The following is a 16,860-nucleotide window of genomic DNA, read 5'->3' on the forward strand; positions in this document are numbered from 1 at the left end:
AATCACATGGATGTCAGAAACACTATATTTTACAGAAAAGGGAAAATACATTTTGACAGGAGCCAAGTGCAGGGAAGATTATTAGCAGACATTTGGAACAGGAGATAAATATGTGTTTGAGTAATTGGAGCCCAACACAGAAGACAAATGATTATAGCAAACTGTCTAAAAGCTCCACTCCACACAGAGGGGAAACGTTTTCAAAATGTAGGCAGGACTGGTGATGAACGTCAGAGGACTGGAAGAAATATGTAGGAAAATGTGCGCTGGGCCAACAAAGATCATCTTTCTTTTGGAAAGTAGGGAAATAAACTGGTAGGAAGAAAAAGAGAAAAGAAAATATACAATCACAGAAAATACATAGATATTAATATCACACTTAATGCTTTATAGAATCGAGCTTTACATTATTGTGCAAATCCTTCAACTGGAGTCTCCTGTAACTAGTATACAGTAGAACTCAAAAACAATCAGCAGCTTCTCTCCCGTACAGACTGGAATGAAGGGGGAGAATACGGCTGCTGTGGTTTTGTGGTACAATATAAAAACTGTTACTCTGTATTAACAACAGAGCTGGGTGGAGGAATCGGGAAGGGGGGGAGGGGGGGGGGAGCTGCAGGGAAAAGAGGCCGTCAGTAGTACATCAGCCCTGCAGAGCTCAGCTGGGATGCTTGTTCAGAATGGGGAGAGGCTCGGCACTTTGATATTGATGTCTCCGATGTTGATGTTGCGGGGAATCTCGGGCAGGTTCATGTTCTTCACGGCGGAGACAGCGCGAGCGGGGGCCGCCGACAGACCTCCCTGCCCAAACACAACGACACGGAAAACAACTTTTAAGCCACAGTGTGTGAAATTCTTAAATAGTTAAAGCATCTTATGTATTATTGTGATGGCATTAGTTTTTGGGAACAGAAAAAAAGCTCCTGCAGGGAGATAATAACTGTGGGCTTTTCAGAAAAATGTTTTAACCCACTTATTACATACAGTATCATGTATACTTTGCCAGCTATTTTTAAAGCATACCATTAGATTAATATTATGCAGCATATCATTAGATTTCTGATATTTTTTCTACCTTCAAGGTTACCGTTGGGTAGTTTGTCTGTGCAGTAAGAAAAATCATCTGAAATTTACTTCTTCTATCCCATAGTACATCATGTTGCTGACATTTTCACAATCTGTTGTGGGACTGTTGACGAAAGGCTTCCTTTTCATTGCATGTCAGGAAATTTGGAGATGCAGCCTCCAAGGAAGTCTGACACTTTGGGAAATCTGCTTCTTTGCTTCTTTGCTAAAAGCTGATAAGATTAGCAAACTCATTATATTTGTCAGCTGCAGACAGGAGATAGTTAGCTTGGCTTGTGGAAGCGAGGGGAAACAGCTGGACTGTCTCTCTCCAAAAATGAAAAAAATATTGAGAGTGGTACTGATTTTCTCTTTCTTTTTACCAGCAAGAAAGCGGATACCTTTACATACATAGTTGGCTTTAAATGTGATAAAAAACATCAGAAGTGTTGAGTTTGTTGATGGTGGCTTAACAAAAAACAAGAGTCCGGTAAAGAAGAAACGATTGGAATTATTTTCATCATAATAAATTTACCATGTGAGCTGTTGTAGTAGGCTACGTGTCATTACACAACATGTTTTGTTTCATTTCATTCATTCAGCTCATGTTAGCCCATGTCTTGTGGCGAGGGACTATTTTGTTTTGTTTACCCCTAACAAATCAGTTGTGAAACTAGTGATATATCTGTCCCACATCGTTTTCAGCTGACACGGAAGCAGCTGCAGAGTTATTATTTCTGTCATTTGTACAACTTGTGCAACTTGTACAGCTGCCCCATCCTTAGCCCCACCTAAGTAACTCTGATTGGTCAGTCACTTCTTAAACTGTGGGGAACAGCCATCAAAGGATATGCTTGTATCACTGACAAAAATCTGAAACGTAGGTGGTGACTCAGAGGTCTGGATCCTGGCTCAGAATGTCAGTGACCTTTAATGTGATGGATGACCTCTCAAGCAAGCTTTAAAGTAAAGTAAATGATAAAAAGTGGCTGCCAGAGACGCAAAACAAACACATTCATCTTTCTAAAAACTCATGGTACACATTGGAGAATATTCAATACTAATGGAAAGTCCACACTGTTTCAAGTTTGTGGGTTAAGACATGTAAAGACCCTTGAATCTGACCTCTGACTTCTCCATGCGGTTCTGCACCTCCACCTGAGCTACGATCTCATTCATGTTGGTCTCCAGCACCATGCCTCCCATCACCACCTCCTGCAAGATATAATGGACCTGCAGAGAGAGCACGGCGCAGCGGTTAATAAACAGTCACAGTCCCTACAACAAGTCTCTGCTGTGACTTACAGTAACATTTAGAAGATGCTGCCAAATTTAAAATTTAAAAAACAACGACAAAAGAAACAAAAAGGAAGACGAATCATCACTTGCTGGTTGTTCTAAACAGCAGTCAGACGAATATGTTTGAAGCTGTGTGGAGTCTAATACTGCCTTGTTTCGCAACTTATCTCATCTGTGTTTCTTTATACAGTTGAAGTCAGAAGTTTACACACACTTACGCTAAAGTCATTGACACTGCCTTTTTTTAACCACTTCAAAGATTTAATGTTTACAAAAGTGTTTCGGGACAGATTATTTCACTTACAATGCCGATGCCGATATATGCACTTTTTTCCCAGCTGGCTGAGGAGACTATTATGCATGCAAGCATAGATTGTACTAAGCATGATCAAGAAATCTAATGAACTTAATGAATTTAATGAACTTGTCATGTGGGTGGAGCAGTAGCATTAATGTGTAGGATTTAATCTTTGGTCCACACTCCGGAGTAGAAGGTGGTGGTAATGCACCTAATACGCTGGTTGCCAATCGCCGTTATAAAAAAAAAAAGAAGAAATTTTTTCCAAACAGAGTGGTACATCTTGTCAGCTGAAGTGTTTACTATCTGTGCAGCCGAGCATAGCAGCTCCTTGACGGACTGTTTCACCCTTTCATTTTAGAGCTTTTATCAACCGATACCGATGACAAGCTGATAATATCGTGCATCCTTAAATTCAAGGGTTTCCCCTACGTTGACTGATTGGGGGGGGGGGGGCAAAACTTGGAAGAGACTCAGCAGCCAGACATTTCTCCGTTCTCTGTTTAAGAGCGGCTGACGCTAAAATGAGAATTGCTCATTTTACCGCTTGCTCAACCACAGACTCCCTACGCACACACATAACGAAAACACTCCTACATAACAGCACCGTACAGATGTCCTTGTAGATGTCCTTCGAGGAATGAGGATGACTCAAAACAATTCCACGATTACGTAGGGTGTTATTGTGCTCACACAGTCATTAGTGGTCGTGTGAAATTTTAGCAGCTGTGTTCCCAATTTCGCAATTCACTATATCACAATTCCAATGAGTCGGAAGTTTACATCCACAGAAATGTCCTCTGGTCTGATGAAACAAACATTCAACTGTTTGGTCATTATGACCGTCATTAAGTTCGGAGGGAAAAGGGGGAGGCTTGGAAGCCAAACACCACCATCCCAACAGTGAAGCGCGGGGGTGGCAGCATCATGTTGTGGGGGTTGCTTTGCTGCAGGAGGGACTGGTGTACTTCACAAAACAGATGGCATCATAAGAAAGGACAATTATGTGTATATATTGAAGCAACATCTCAAGACATCAGCCAGGAAGTTAAAGCTTGGTCGCAAATGGGTCTTCCAAATGGGCAATGAGCCCAAGCATACTTTCCAAAATGTGGCAACACGGTTTAAGGCCAACAAAGTCAAGGTACTGGAGCGGCCATCACAAAGCCTCAATCCAATAGAAAATATGTGGGCAGAACTGAAAAAGTGTGTGCAAGCAAGGAAGCCTACAAACGTGACTCAGTTACACCAGTTCTGCCTGGAAATATTATTCTGACATTTCACATTCTTAAAAGTTAAAAGTAGTGATCCTAATTGACCAAAGACAGATAATGTTTACTACGATTAAATGTCAGGAACTGTGAAAAACAGAGTTTAAATGTATTTGGCTAAGATGTATGTAAACTAAACAAATGGGGTGAGAAAAGAATATAATCTAATGTCGGAGAGTCCAGCTCTCTCTCTGGAACGTGCCGTTCACTCACGGCTCATTAGGAAACTATTTCAATGTCACTTTTAGACTTTTCACTTTCAATTTCACGTTTAAATTTAGGGAACTCCTGTGGGCAGAATATATTTCGGGGAGCATGAGAGTGTCCTTGGTTGCAGTTTGACTGTGAGGTTGAGGATGATTAACTGGGAAAAAAAAAAGAAGTCACGCCTAGAACAGCTTTGACTGTATCGGTAATAGCTGCATTAAGTGATGTGAGGCAATAAAAACAATAACCTCATTAAAACTGGTGACGCAGCCTAAATCTGTAATTTATTAATCTGCATATGTCTATGATAAACTGGGGATATTAAGCCTATTTTTAAAAAACAACTAACTACCCACTGAACCCTGCATAAGTGACTGAAAGGTTGTTGTCCAGCTTCAAGTTTCATCCTGTGAACATTCCTCAGGCCAAACCCCCCTGCACCACATGACGTCAATTTCCTGCTGAGAAAATTCAATCAAGATGGTCGTAGAAGTGTCTGATTAGTCTCCAGCAAACACTTCTGTCTGAGCTCCTGGGAGAGAAAAGGAGGCTTGAGCAACACACAGCTTCACTTTAAAAAGAGCCTGTATAGTCCAACATAAATTCCCTTTAGAATCCATTATCTGAAAGACATCTTTAAAAACCTTGAACATGTGTTTGTTTTTTCTCCTCTGAGGTGAAAATGGCAAGAAAAGAAACTGCAGACTTACTCTCTCATGACTTCCTGTATGTCAGGAGGCCAGTTTGTTACACAGCGTTAGGGGAAAAAAAAACTGGAACTACACACAAAACAAACAGCAGTTCTTTGTGTAGCAGAGAAACACACAAGCACGCGCACACACACACACAGATACATAACTACCCTGCCCATTACTTTGGGGTCATGTCCATCAATCATCACATAAATTAAACTTAACAAACATGGATTTGGATGACGGATTTTTGGATGAAAGTAACAGAGACAGGGTCAGATTTACTAAGGCTGTTGCGTTCTGCCCCAGAGACATTTATGATGTCATTATGTCATTCCCAGCACTCATCAGAGAAACCAAAGTATCCACCCAACATTAATAGTTATAACAAGGACGACCTTTCTCTCACCTTGTCCATGTGGAATATCAGGTCCAGTTCACAGACGTTTTCAAAGCATTTATCCAACGTTTCCACAAACACCTATGATGAAGAAGGATGCAAGCGGTCAAACATCTCATTTCTCAAACATCTACATGTAGAGAAGAGTGAGCCTAAAAATGATTTCAGTTGAGATTGTGATTTCATTTCAGGGATTTGTACTGTTGGCATTTAAGATGTGAATGACACAATTTCCTTTAAGTCTGTAGAATGTGAGTGAAGATGATTGTGGTCCAAACTTCACACCTCATACTGACTCTAACACACAGAACATCTTAAAAACTACACATATGGTAGTTGATTTAAAATATATTGATGCCAATATTAAGAGTTGGACCACACAAGTGGATCTGGGTTTACTGTTAGTCTGCAAATTACTGTGTGATGAGTCATCAGATGCGTCGCTAACAGGGATTTAGAAGAGCAACGACCAAACCAGCATCTAACTGGTCCTCAGTGACATCTGTGGATATTTTTACACACTGTTTAATGTGCTGCAGCTGAGCAGCTTATTAGCTACATGGCTGCTGACGTAACTGACGTTGGTGATGCACTTTTCTTGGTTTTGTTGGTTAATGTTTGTTTGGTGATTTGTTGCACCAATTCTCGGAAGACAAGCAAAGACAGATGCAGTCACATCTTTTCCAGTGAATTAGATTTTTTACCCTTGAGTAAGTGTTCTTGTGTATTTTATTCTGCATGTCATAATTCTCCTGCCAGTAAGTCCGTTCAGTTCAATGTAATAGTGACATTGATTATCTTTTTAGGGCGTTGATTCTCGTACATGTGGATGAGTTATGCCTCTAAGAACACTGACATTTCCCCACAGGGATAATAAAGATGCGAAGGCAGATTTTTGCACTGATAAAGAAAGAAAGAAAAAAGCATGTCAGCATGTTCAGGTGATAATTTAGTTAACCCGCCTGTACAGCCTGTATCTGTGATAACAGTTTCCTCATTCACATTCTGTCATTGCATGACTGTCTTAGAAATAGAGTATTCTGATAAAACATATTTTAACGTAGAGGTTGGTGAGAAGGCGAGGAGAGACGGGGTGTTTTCTTTTCAAGCTTTGAGAACAAACAGAAGGTGTTATGGGAAAAAGGAGATGTGATTCCCCTACAGAAACCACACATTAAATAAATAAAGTAGAGTAAGTATCTCTACAGAGCAATTCCATAAACTAACAGCTTACCTGGATCAAGTCCAGAATGCCGAGCTCACTCTCAGATGAGTCCACACAGAAGACAAAGTAGAGGGTGGCATAGTGCCGGTAAATCAGCTTGTAGTCAGAGCCGCCGATGAGACTGAAAACAGATAAAAATGCCATTTGAGAAGAAAATTCAGCTGTAGCCAGTGTTGTAAACTAATTGGGGGGCAAGGACAAAAAATGCCCCAAGAAATCTCAGAATGCCCCTAAAAACTGTGATTGAGGAGCGAAAATTGCCCCCAAGATTTCAATAAAAATAATTTCATATTTCCAGTTTAGACTGATACCCTAATCCTACATTAAGCCATCATTTTATTCTAATTCAATTAATTTCATTTCCATCTCTAACACACACTCACACAAACAGCGCTGAGAACATGCAATCCTGCACCTCCAGTGAAGTTGGCTGCTGTGATGGACCATTACCTCATTAAAAAAGCTCCAACTGTCACCAAAGAAAGCAACCCAAATCATGAGTCATCACCAACGCCATCCCTAGCCGATAAGACGGCAAAGAAAGTTGCTGCTTCTACAACTGAAAAATGGAAAATAGACCAGCTTGATGTTGAAGAGGTGAATAAGATGACTCTCCTCTTCTGTAAAGCATGCAGAGCTCATCCACCCAAACATAGTCTGGACAGCCACAAGCTAATCACCACTTTGTTAAAGGAAACAAACAGGTTAAAAAGTATTCAGCTCATCTTCACCAAACAAGCAAGCATCACCGTTACGCTTGTGGTAAGTAACATTAATGCTAGAGACTTTAAAATGTGTTTGGTCTAGCACGTTAGCTAACATTAGTGTTAGCATGTTGGCTAGGTAGCGTTAATGTTACAGCCTACATGTGGTTTCTTTCCCTTCCAACTGGAGGGTTGATCGGTGCTGTTGACTAACGTTACTGAGCTCAGTGCATCAAGTGAAGTGAAGCTTTTTAGTCTCAAATCTAGAACATGTTTCCAGTCTACTAACCAAAGATGCAGTGCTGGATAGTTGAGTCTATAATGTTATTTCATCCATGGTCAAAACGTCATCAGGGCTACATTTGGAGATGAAATAAAGCATGCTAGAAATTTCAACTCAAGTTATTTCCAGAACTGCATCGATAAATAATTTCATTTTTGCTCTTTTGACAGTACTTGTAGCTACTACTCTGTTACTGTGTGAAACACCTGAGGATGTGACATGCAAAGCATCAAACCCACAATGATGAAATCATCGAAGTTAGACTAGTTTTGACTTGTAGGAGATCTGAATATGACATTATCCCCCCCAACCAGAACTTTCAGGAGATTTAATTAGATCAAGGCCATTAAATATTGTCATGACCTGATGATCATTATCTTATACTATCATCTAGTGGTTTATACTGAAGGCTCTTAGTTGTTGAAAGGGAACAGGCCTGCATTGTTTTGCTTTTCATATGCTTATTATTGAAGTTAGTAAATGTAGACAATTATTGTGAATAAGACAGTGTTTACTGAGGTGGTTGTGGTTACACAAGGTGGTGTTTACTGTATGCATGTTAATCTGGGCTCATTTCACATTAAAAACAGCAACTTTATGCACTAATTACTATTTTTTTTAAAAGTGCCCCCAAAATATTGTTAATGTCCCAATTTTTTTTAGACAGTGGGGACAAAAGTTGCCCCCCAAAATATGTTTTTTAACATTTCCTACACTGGGTTTAGCTTTCTGCTGTTTGTGAAGAGTTAACAAAGGTGACAGGTCAGCATGGTCAATGATATAAATACATGCTATCAGTTTGGTCTATGTATGAAAATGACTTGATTGAGAAAAGAAAAAACAGTGACCAAGACCAAGTACTCTTTTGTGGATTTGCCTCCATCTAATGGTTAAAGTTGTGCTACTGCATCTGCGGTCAGCTGCTGGCTCATCTTCATCTGTCAGGTGACATCAAATCGAACAGCAAAATCCCACAAACATGGCCCAGGGTTCATAGTGTCAGTCTTTTGTTCTTTTGTTTGTCTTTTCTAAAATGTTGTCAACATGTAATAACACATCATAATCGAAATGAGAGGTCTGCCATACAGTCTTCAATATATGAAAAACTCATGTTTAGCTGTCACAACATAAACCAACCCAGTTCAGTTGATGTAGTTTTTCCAAACAGTGGCACCTTGCTAACCACTGACAAACACATCTGCAAGTCCTTTTGCATGTGCATGTGCAGATACACTCTTAGTTCTTCAAGTGTGTCATAGCAAACAGCACTACTTGCCTTCCACCCTCCAAGAAGTTGCAGACGTTGTCATCTCTCTTCGACACCAAGTGAAAAGTCTCCCGAATGATCTGCTGCTGCATGTCCTCCGCCTGCAAGAAAACATGGTACACAGACTACTAAGTGATGACCGTTCAGTCTGGTTTGTAATTCTATCCTACAGGTAACCAGTGTAGCATCTCTACACTGGTTACCTGTATGTTATAGAAATGATTTAAAATTTTTCATGATTACTTTTAAAGCATGTTTGGGGTTGACCCTTCTTTATGTTACTGACTCACTAACTCCTTACGAGCCTGAATGCAGCCTGAGATCCTCTGGCAGAGGTCTGTTAGTAATTCCTAGGTCAAGGCTAAAAACCAGAGGAGACTGAGTCTTTGGAGTCTGGAACGACCTGCCGGAGATCAGGCAGACTAGCCCTGTTTTCTCTTTTAAAAACACATTTTTTTCAGAACTGCTTTTTCTTGAATCGGTTATTCTTTTGTTTTTACTCTGTGTTTTAATAGTTCATACCTTACTTGTTATTATTACTTTGTCACTTCTACTTTTATTTATTATTTATCTGGTAATTTCTCTTGGTTTCATGTCTTTGTAAAGCACTCTGTAACTTGATTCTGAAAAGTGCTGTATCAATAGTTATTATTATTATTATTATCATTACTACTACTATTACTTGTAGTCCCATGTGATTTTTAACTGGTTAGCTGATAAAACAGTAAGTGTAGCATTAGACCCTTGTTACCCCAAAGAAAGTCTGACGAATTTTTATTGAAAAATAAATAATTATTTACTGGATGAAACTGATTCCTCTGTGCGAAATCACGTCTTCAGCCGAATTCTATCCGTTTAATAATGCTCGTTTTAATACATCCTTAAAATATGTCATCAACATGATGTTTGCTTCAACAGGAGGGGAACTGAAACTAACAGATGTCGGTTCATTTAACTGCATGCTAGCATAAGATAAAGCTACCAACTGTGACTTCTGACAAGAGTTGTAACTTGTGTTATTGTCAAACAATCTCCACAACACCCACCGGTCAAAGGTTTGAAAGTATTTGTTTGAAAACTGATAAAAACGAATCAAACACTGACTGCTCGTTACATATTACCGTTTACCAAAGCGCTAATGTTTTGAACGACAATCCCCAAAATACTCACAAAATACTGATAGAATCGGATCAGCCGCGGTTTGCCGTGGTTGTTAAATATCAAGATGGCTTTAATCATCTCTACTCTTTCGCGTTTTCAAAGCACAATAAGAAATAACTGTTCAAATGTTATTATTTTTACTATTTAGATGACATTAGCTATCGTACTGAACGGCCTCTCAGCTGACCGGACGACTTAATAAGGTACATCCGGTTGCGTCTCCACATTCAACAGTCGACCGCCAACGAACACCATCACATCATTCGTTCCGGGTGAAATACTGAAACATGAGTTTTATTGGTTCTTCATCAAAATATCGAATAAAATGCGGATATTCTCTCTCTGTTGTAGCACATTATTATTTATTATTTATAATTGTGTGAGAGCTGCACAGCAGCTGGTCGCTAACTACTTCTGCATACTTTCAGCTACAGAAACCATTCAAATATCAAAACATTCAGCTTTTTCAGAACAATACTGCTATCATTCTTTTTTAATATAAGTTTTATACTTTTTAAATATAATTAAATTTATGTAATTACTCATTAATTTCAAATATTAAAATTTATATGGAAAGTCTAGAGGAATGTTTGAAAGTTGATATCTCAAAAACTAAAAGTGCTAAAGTATTCATACTCCATGGACAGGTGTCCCATGCGGAAATGCTTAACATATTAAAACACGATACCTATAGCGCCGCCATGTGGACAGTTATTATGTGTTTTTTATGTTTTGGTTAATAACTCATGAACCATGAGGCGTATCAAAACAATATTTTCACAGTGTGATCCTTGGATGAGCTTATACTGATATAGGCCATGCTCATTCGCACCTGGAAAAATTTTGGGTTTTTTGGTAAACATATTTTTTGCTTTCTTTTGGTACATATTTCATTTAATCATCACCAAACTTGGAACATACCATATTTAGATGACCCCGAACAACACTTATGAGTTTGTTTTTGAATATCACTTACCATTTGTCTGTAATTGGTTACCAAACTTTTGAAAACGTGGCCTGATGCACTTAACAGGCCATAACTCTTCAATACTAAATTGGATTGCAACCAAATTTGGGAATGTTGTACACACAGTCATATTGCACAAGGGTGTAACATTTCATATAATTCTACCCCAAGGGAGCACTAAAGTAACATTTTAACATGATATTTTTGCAATTCTGTTGTCATTAATAAAACTGTACTTGGTACACAAGTTCTCCATGAGAATGTGCACGAGATATTGAATCATGGCACCAATAGCCCCACCTTGTGGTCATTAGTGAAATACCACCATACTACTTATTAACTGCCACATCTCTTTAATGTAATATTCCATGGTAACCAAACTCAGCAAAGTTGTACAGATGGGGATGCTAAACAAGTCTGTAGCATTTAATACAATTCCACCTGTAGGTGGCGCTAAAAGATTTTAAAATGGCTGCTGGAGCAGCAGCTTGCAGCTGTAGCAGCTGGTAGCAGCAACTAACAGCTTCAACCTCTCACACGCATTTTCTTCAGAAAATGCACATATTCTAGCTTTATGTATTATTATTTGTATCCTGTTTACAGTTCACAGAAATGGTTTCATCTGTATATTGTCTTTCTTGTTGTTATTCTGTTTAAGTACACTGAACAAGTGTCAAATTCTTTTATGTGTAAACGTACTTGGACATAAATAAACACAATGGACACAATAAAGATTATTCTGATTCTGTTTCTGATTATGCATTGCATGTCAGAAACACTCTAAAAGACTAAATAAACTCAAAGTGAATGTGAAAGAATATAGCTGGAAAACTGTAATTGAATTTACAGCACATATTAAGGCTTTTAATTCAACCAAATTATCATTACGGAACACATCTAAAAACTTAAGATTGTTTCCTTGCTTCCCCTGAACATTAGTACAATTGTTCTTCGTATGTCAGCTCATTCTCAAAACACATTGACATGACACGTTCTATTCTTCAGACACCACACAATATAATACAGGAGCCCTGCAGTACAGCAGTTTAGTGAAGCTCATAATTATAGTTTTTGTTGGAAATGTGTAGTGTTGTTAAACCAATATCCCACAAAGTGACCTTAGTTAACATTGGTGAGGGTTTACACTTTCTTCTCTTTTTCTGTCTTACCCATGTGTCATCACAAAAGCTGAAACTTTTCCCCTGCAACATTACATAATTTGCAGCCTTTGTGAGTAATGCACCAGCAACTGAGGCACCATGCAATTACTGGACCCTTTGTACCTTTGTAAGTTGCCTCACACTGCGTTGACCTCTCAAAGCGATGATGTCACACCAGCTTTACTTTTCTTTGTTTCTGCTTGAATTGGTGGAGAGTCGGTTTAAAACTAACATTATGTAAAGTAGCCGCAAAATGTATAAAAAATCAATCTATATACATCCTGAAAACAGGAAAATTGTATTTAGAGTAGAGCTTCACTAAAACTCTTGAAGAAATTTCTTCTTGACCAGACTATGAAATAAAGCCTCAGAAATGGTTAACAGTCAATGGCTGACAGTCTCCACAAAAACAAATATCATGATCTTGACCAAACTGGTAAGCCTGTTCACTTCAAAATGATTGTGTTGTAAGGAACTGTTTTTGGACAGCCCCTGTATGCGAATAAAGGTGCAAATCTTTTCTTACCTGTGTAATGTTGCTCTGTAAATATCTCTGTTACCGCCAGTGAATTCTGTTATGGCTCATCTCAGACTGTTCCTGTTCCAAAAATAACTGATTAGGGTAATATAATTAGTGAATTAACAATCAAAATACTGTCAGTTTAATATTATTATTCATGAAATCAGAATGTATTCATCCTCTATTTTCTAATCAGGGTTATTGGGGTCACGAGGGATCTGGAGCCAGTGCTTGCATGAATTGGCAAGAGGCAGGGGAAACCACACAGGGAAACAGTTTAATGCTCTCTCTCTTTTTTATCTACAAGCAAGTTAGATTCCTCAGTCGACCTAACCTGCAGGTCTTTGGACTGTAGGATTCAATCCACTCAAACGCCACACAGAAAAGATGAGAATCAGCAACATCTGCCTTGTGAAACAAAAACATCAAATAAAATCTTTCAAGCATCTTTGGCTAATGACTTCTGTCATCGTAAAGTCTAAGCCACGTCTTAGCGGTGGGTTGTCTTGGTCTTATATAGAATGTTCCCAAACACTAACTAACAGGTTGCTGGACATACTTGCAAAAATAAAAGGTTGGTGTCTTATCAGTAGATAATGCATTCAGGTTACGGTCAGAATTTTCTTTAAGTTATACAAAAAAAAAAAATCCACTCCAGGTCTCTCTAACACTTTTGTAGATGATGTGATTACTGTAATTTTAAAGATACCCATCAGACATGTTTTAAGATATATAAAAAATGCTGTAATACTTTGAATGATAATTTGTGTCTGATATGGTTTTTCCACAAAATAGTTCAGTTAACTTGTTAAAAATTCTTAAAATTACATCTACTCTATCTCCCTCATTGAAATATTCTGAATTTATGAATATGCAAATATTTTTCATTTCAAACATACAGAAGACGTCACTGAAAAGTCCATTCTGTGTATGTGCACTACAGGCTTCAAGTTTCCACATCACACTTTTGTGAGTTGCAAATTGGGCCGCGATTGGCTTCAAAGTATTTGCTTGTTTAGTTTAGTTTATCCGTTTATTGGGATCCCCAATAGCAATTACACCAGGCAACAGCTACTCTTCCTGGGGTCCACATATTGTATCATGAATGTGTTTGTCATCGGAGTCCTGCTCCACACATTCACACCCGTACTTCAGAGTACCTTACTCAAGGGAACCACGAGTAAGGGAGACCATCTGATTAACTTCGCTGGAGAAAGAAAACTTAATGAAAATTTCTCCTAAAGGGGATTTAGCACTTTTTCATGGTTGTGCCGAATGTTGAGACAATATAGTGTATGCTGTAGTGTGTGTGTGTGTGTGTGTGTGTGTGTGTGTGTGTGTTTGTTTGTTTGCACAAAGGGGAAACATACAAAAAGACTTTTCTGATGACTTATATACACTATAAGCTGATTATTTCTAGAACCTATGGTCTAGACACGTATCTAATTCTATCACACCTTATCTCTCTGATGGAGGTCCATCAGACAAACCTTATGGGGATCTGTTGTAAATCTACCTGAGGGTCCTTGCCCAACAACTGCACCAATACTTTCAATCCAGATCAGACGACATTCTGTGTTTCTGTTTGATCATCCTCAGCAATATCAAAATGTTAATCCGCATTTCCTGTTCTGATTTCATATCCATTAATTCTCTGTCCTACGTTTTCCATCATTAGTGCTGCAAAGCCACCCGGGTTGTTGCCTGTGTATCATCTATTATTTCCCCCCTAAATTCCCTTCCTCCTACATGAGCACAGTGGAAAACAAATAGACGCTCATTAGCATGTGTGACCCGTTGGTGGTAAACAGGCTTATTTCCACATGAGTGCAGTGTGAGAATGGATTCCACCGGGACAGTCGAGGTAGGTGGGCCCGCCGGCTGCCTTCATGGGGACTTTAATAGGGACTTAACAAATGCATGTAGACAGGCACAACATTCTCTGGCACAAGCGGGTCATGTTGGTACAGTGAGCACTTGTTACAGGGTGACTCACTGTATTTGGACTCTTGGGTGGCCACTGATATTCACTTCATTTTTAATGTGCTTTTTTTTTTTTCTCTCAGTGCTAATTGTTGAATTGCGACGGATGCTGCGTGCTGTCTGCCAGAGCTGAGGTAATGTGTGGCGTTCAAATAATGCCTCTGTGCTCTGCTCTGCTCTGTGATGAAAGCGGCCTGTAATTACAGGGATAGTCAAAACTGTCAGGGGCTCTTCTATGGATGGTTTTGTTTACTGTCTGCTTCTCTCACAGCATCACAAGCTGCTGGCCCTCAGCTTCCTCCGCCTTGGCCTCAGACATCAACAGTTCACTTCAACTGCACCTGTGCAACTGCACCTCCTCAAACAAATTAAAAGACAGTGTGATGAAAAGGCAGATGTGATGAGTTGTTTTTGTATCCATACACATTTAGAAGGGCACAACTTGAACTGTTCTGTGTTCCTGTATATTCGGCTCACAATGATACAATATTACTATTTTCTCCCTTTTAATGATGTGACTTTCTGGAGCTCAACAGGTAGAGCAAGGCAACAGCAACGCCAAGGTTAAAGGTGTGAAAGCCTGTTTAGCTCTATAGGTAGAACACAGCATTAACACTGTCAGGGTTAAGGGGTCCATATACCTACTGGGACTACCCATCAGATCATTATAATGCAAAGAAATGTGGACAAAAAGTCCACCTTGTGTTTTATTTAATTGTACATTAAAAGTCTGCAGTTGGTTCCTATCTCCTCAAGATGGCAGCATTTCAGTGTATATTCAGAGGAAACCCAAAATTTACTGTAAGCAATATTTTTTGGTAAACATAAGTGTTAAAAAGCTTTACATTCGACAGCCATCACTGATATAGTGTGTTTGGACGGTAACATGGGTCACCCAGTCCCTCTGCTCTCCAGTGAACAGAAAATACATTTTCTGGTATCCCGTTCCCACTTTATTCAATCAGGAGAGAGAACTCCACAAAGAGGCGGTCCTCTCTGTGCGTTCATGGGCAAGCAGCAGAATTTCAGTGGCGGAACAGGTTAACCTATTGATTCCAGCGCTCCCAGGAATGGCTTACACAACCAAATACACCAAGAGAATGAAAGTAACAATCTTGATTTCCGTTTTGTTCTCATTAGCGGCAACTATAGAGATAAGCGGTAATTGCAGGTGTGTTTTTGGACCTCACTCAACCTCACTCCCAGAGATCCAAACAGCATTACCTATGTGATGTCACACTAGCAGAGACCCAAAAAACAGTACACCACTTCACACAGACAGAGAAAGGCCCCGTCTTTGGCGGACCAACCACTGCTGGGTGATGGAAAACACGTCACTACTTTTGAATTTTTCCCAGGAATGTCGCCACCGACACCCAGTTCATAATAATCATAATACTGCAAATGCAAGGGCTTTCATCAGTGGACCATAGGGTCAATCACCATTGTGTTACCTCATTTGGCGATAGATAGTGACTTAGCAACATTTATTTAGTGAAAATCTTTGCGATTATTACTTTAAGATGGCTGAAGAAAAGAAAGAAGAAAAGAAAGCTGCCCGGAAAAAAAAGAGACAGGTGTCATGCAGGACCTGCTTTATATCAGTGTAAGCTATATTTTACTCTGCAGTAGCTATACAGATATATTACTGTACTTACTGGTTTGAGGTAGCTGAACCTCTGCTCTCCATCGCTGCTGTGCCTAATATTGTAAGGTGCTGTGGCGAAGACCGCTGCACGTTCATGTGGTGATGTGTGGAAGAGGGAGGGAAGTGCTACCTGCAAGAACAGACAGGAAGTTAGCCAAGTTATCGCTTACAACCCCTTTAATGTCGTTGCAGGAATACAGAGCTCAGAGCTGATGAGATGTATTTGAGGGGCTAATTTTCAAAATTTTCAATGTTTATTATGGAATAACCATCCTAACAGATTCCATATCTCTGCAGGGTTTTTATTTTAGTAGCCAATTTTTAAATGAGTCTTAAATTTGTGTCTTTTTATTTAAGATATACTGTAATATTACAAGGCACAGAGCTTAGACACAAAAATATTACATGAATTCTTTTACAGATTATTATATAAACACGCACATATACAATGTGAAAACTATGGCCACATGCCTACAAAACACTAGGCCAGACATAATGTGGACCCGTGGGTTCGTTAATGTAGGTAATGATGTATAAAGGCACAAGTGATATTCGTACTTGTATGAATGATGAGCCTGTACACTGTGCACATATAAAGACACACTTGAAACTACGCAGATTGATTGAGACTGTAATTCTAGGTGGTGCAGACAGACAGACACGATCTTTGTATAGGCAGCCCTCTGCTGAGTATTTGTGAGCAGCAAAAC

The 16,860-nt window shown here is 39.2% G+C and overlaps 1 protein-coding gene across 2 annotated transcripts; it reads right to left on the bottom strand.

Moving 5' to 3' along the window:
* Window positions 1–7: 7 nt before the first annotated feature.
* Window positions 8–16,177, bottom strand: ap3s2 (adaptor related protein complex 3 subunit sigma 2). Of its 2 annotated transcripts, XM_042420013.1 has the most exons (7): window positions 16,161–16,177; window positions 12,526–12,597; window positions 8,721–8,812; window positions 6,467–6,578; window positions 5,242–5,313; window positions 2,191–2,298; window positions 8–801 (listed from the first exon to the last, which is right to left on the bottom strand). In XM_042420013.1, the coding sequence occupies exons 3-7, from the start codon at window positions 8,801–8,803 to the stop codon at window positions 676–678; spliced, it is 501 nt and encodes a 166-aa protein (XP_042275947.1). In that variant the 5' UTR covers window positions 8,804–8,812; window positions 12,526–12,597; window positions 16,161–16,177; the 3' UTR covers window positions 8–675. The 2 variants fall into 2 exon arrangements, with proteins under 2 accessions (XP_042275947.1, XP_042275946.1); XM_042420012.1 differs by lacking the exons at window positions 12,526–12,597; window positions 16,161–16,177 and adding an exon at window positions 9,882–10,085.
* Window positions 16,178–16,860: the final 683 nt, after the last annotated feature.

The sequence above is a fragment of the Thunnus maccoyii genome, chromosome 1, assembly GCF_910596095.1.
Source record: "Thunnus maccoyii chromosome 1, fThuMac1.1, whole genome shotgun sequence".
Classification (NCBI taxonomy): domain Eukaryota; kingdom Metazoa; phylum Chordata; class Actinopteri; order Scombriformes; family Scombridae; genus Thunnus; species Thunnus maccoyii.

What these genes read in the sequence shown, in the direction of transcription:
- ap3s2 (XM_042420012.1), bottom strand. Translation starts at nt 9,950, where the DNA reads ATGATTAAAGCCATCTTGATATTTAACAACCACGGCAAACCGCGGCTG. An exon ending in AACTTCTTGGAGGGTGGAAG is followed by an intron (nt 6,579 to 8,720) that starts GCAAGTAGTGCT and finishes ATCTGTTTTCAG; the next exon opens with TCTCATCGGCGGCTCTGACT. An exon ending in TGATATTCCACATGGACAAG is followed by an intron (nt 2,299 to 5,241) that starts GTGAGAGAAAGG and finishes CTCTCTCTGCAG; the next exon opens with GTCCATTATATCTTGCAGGA.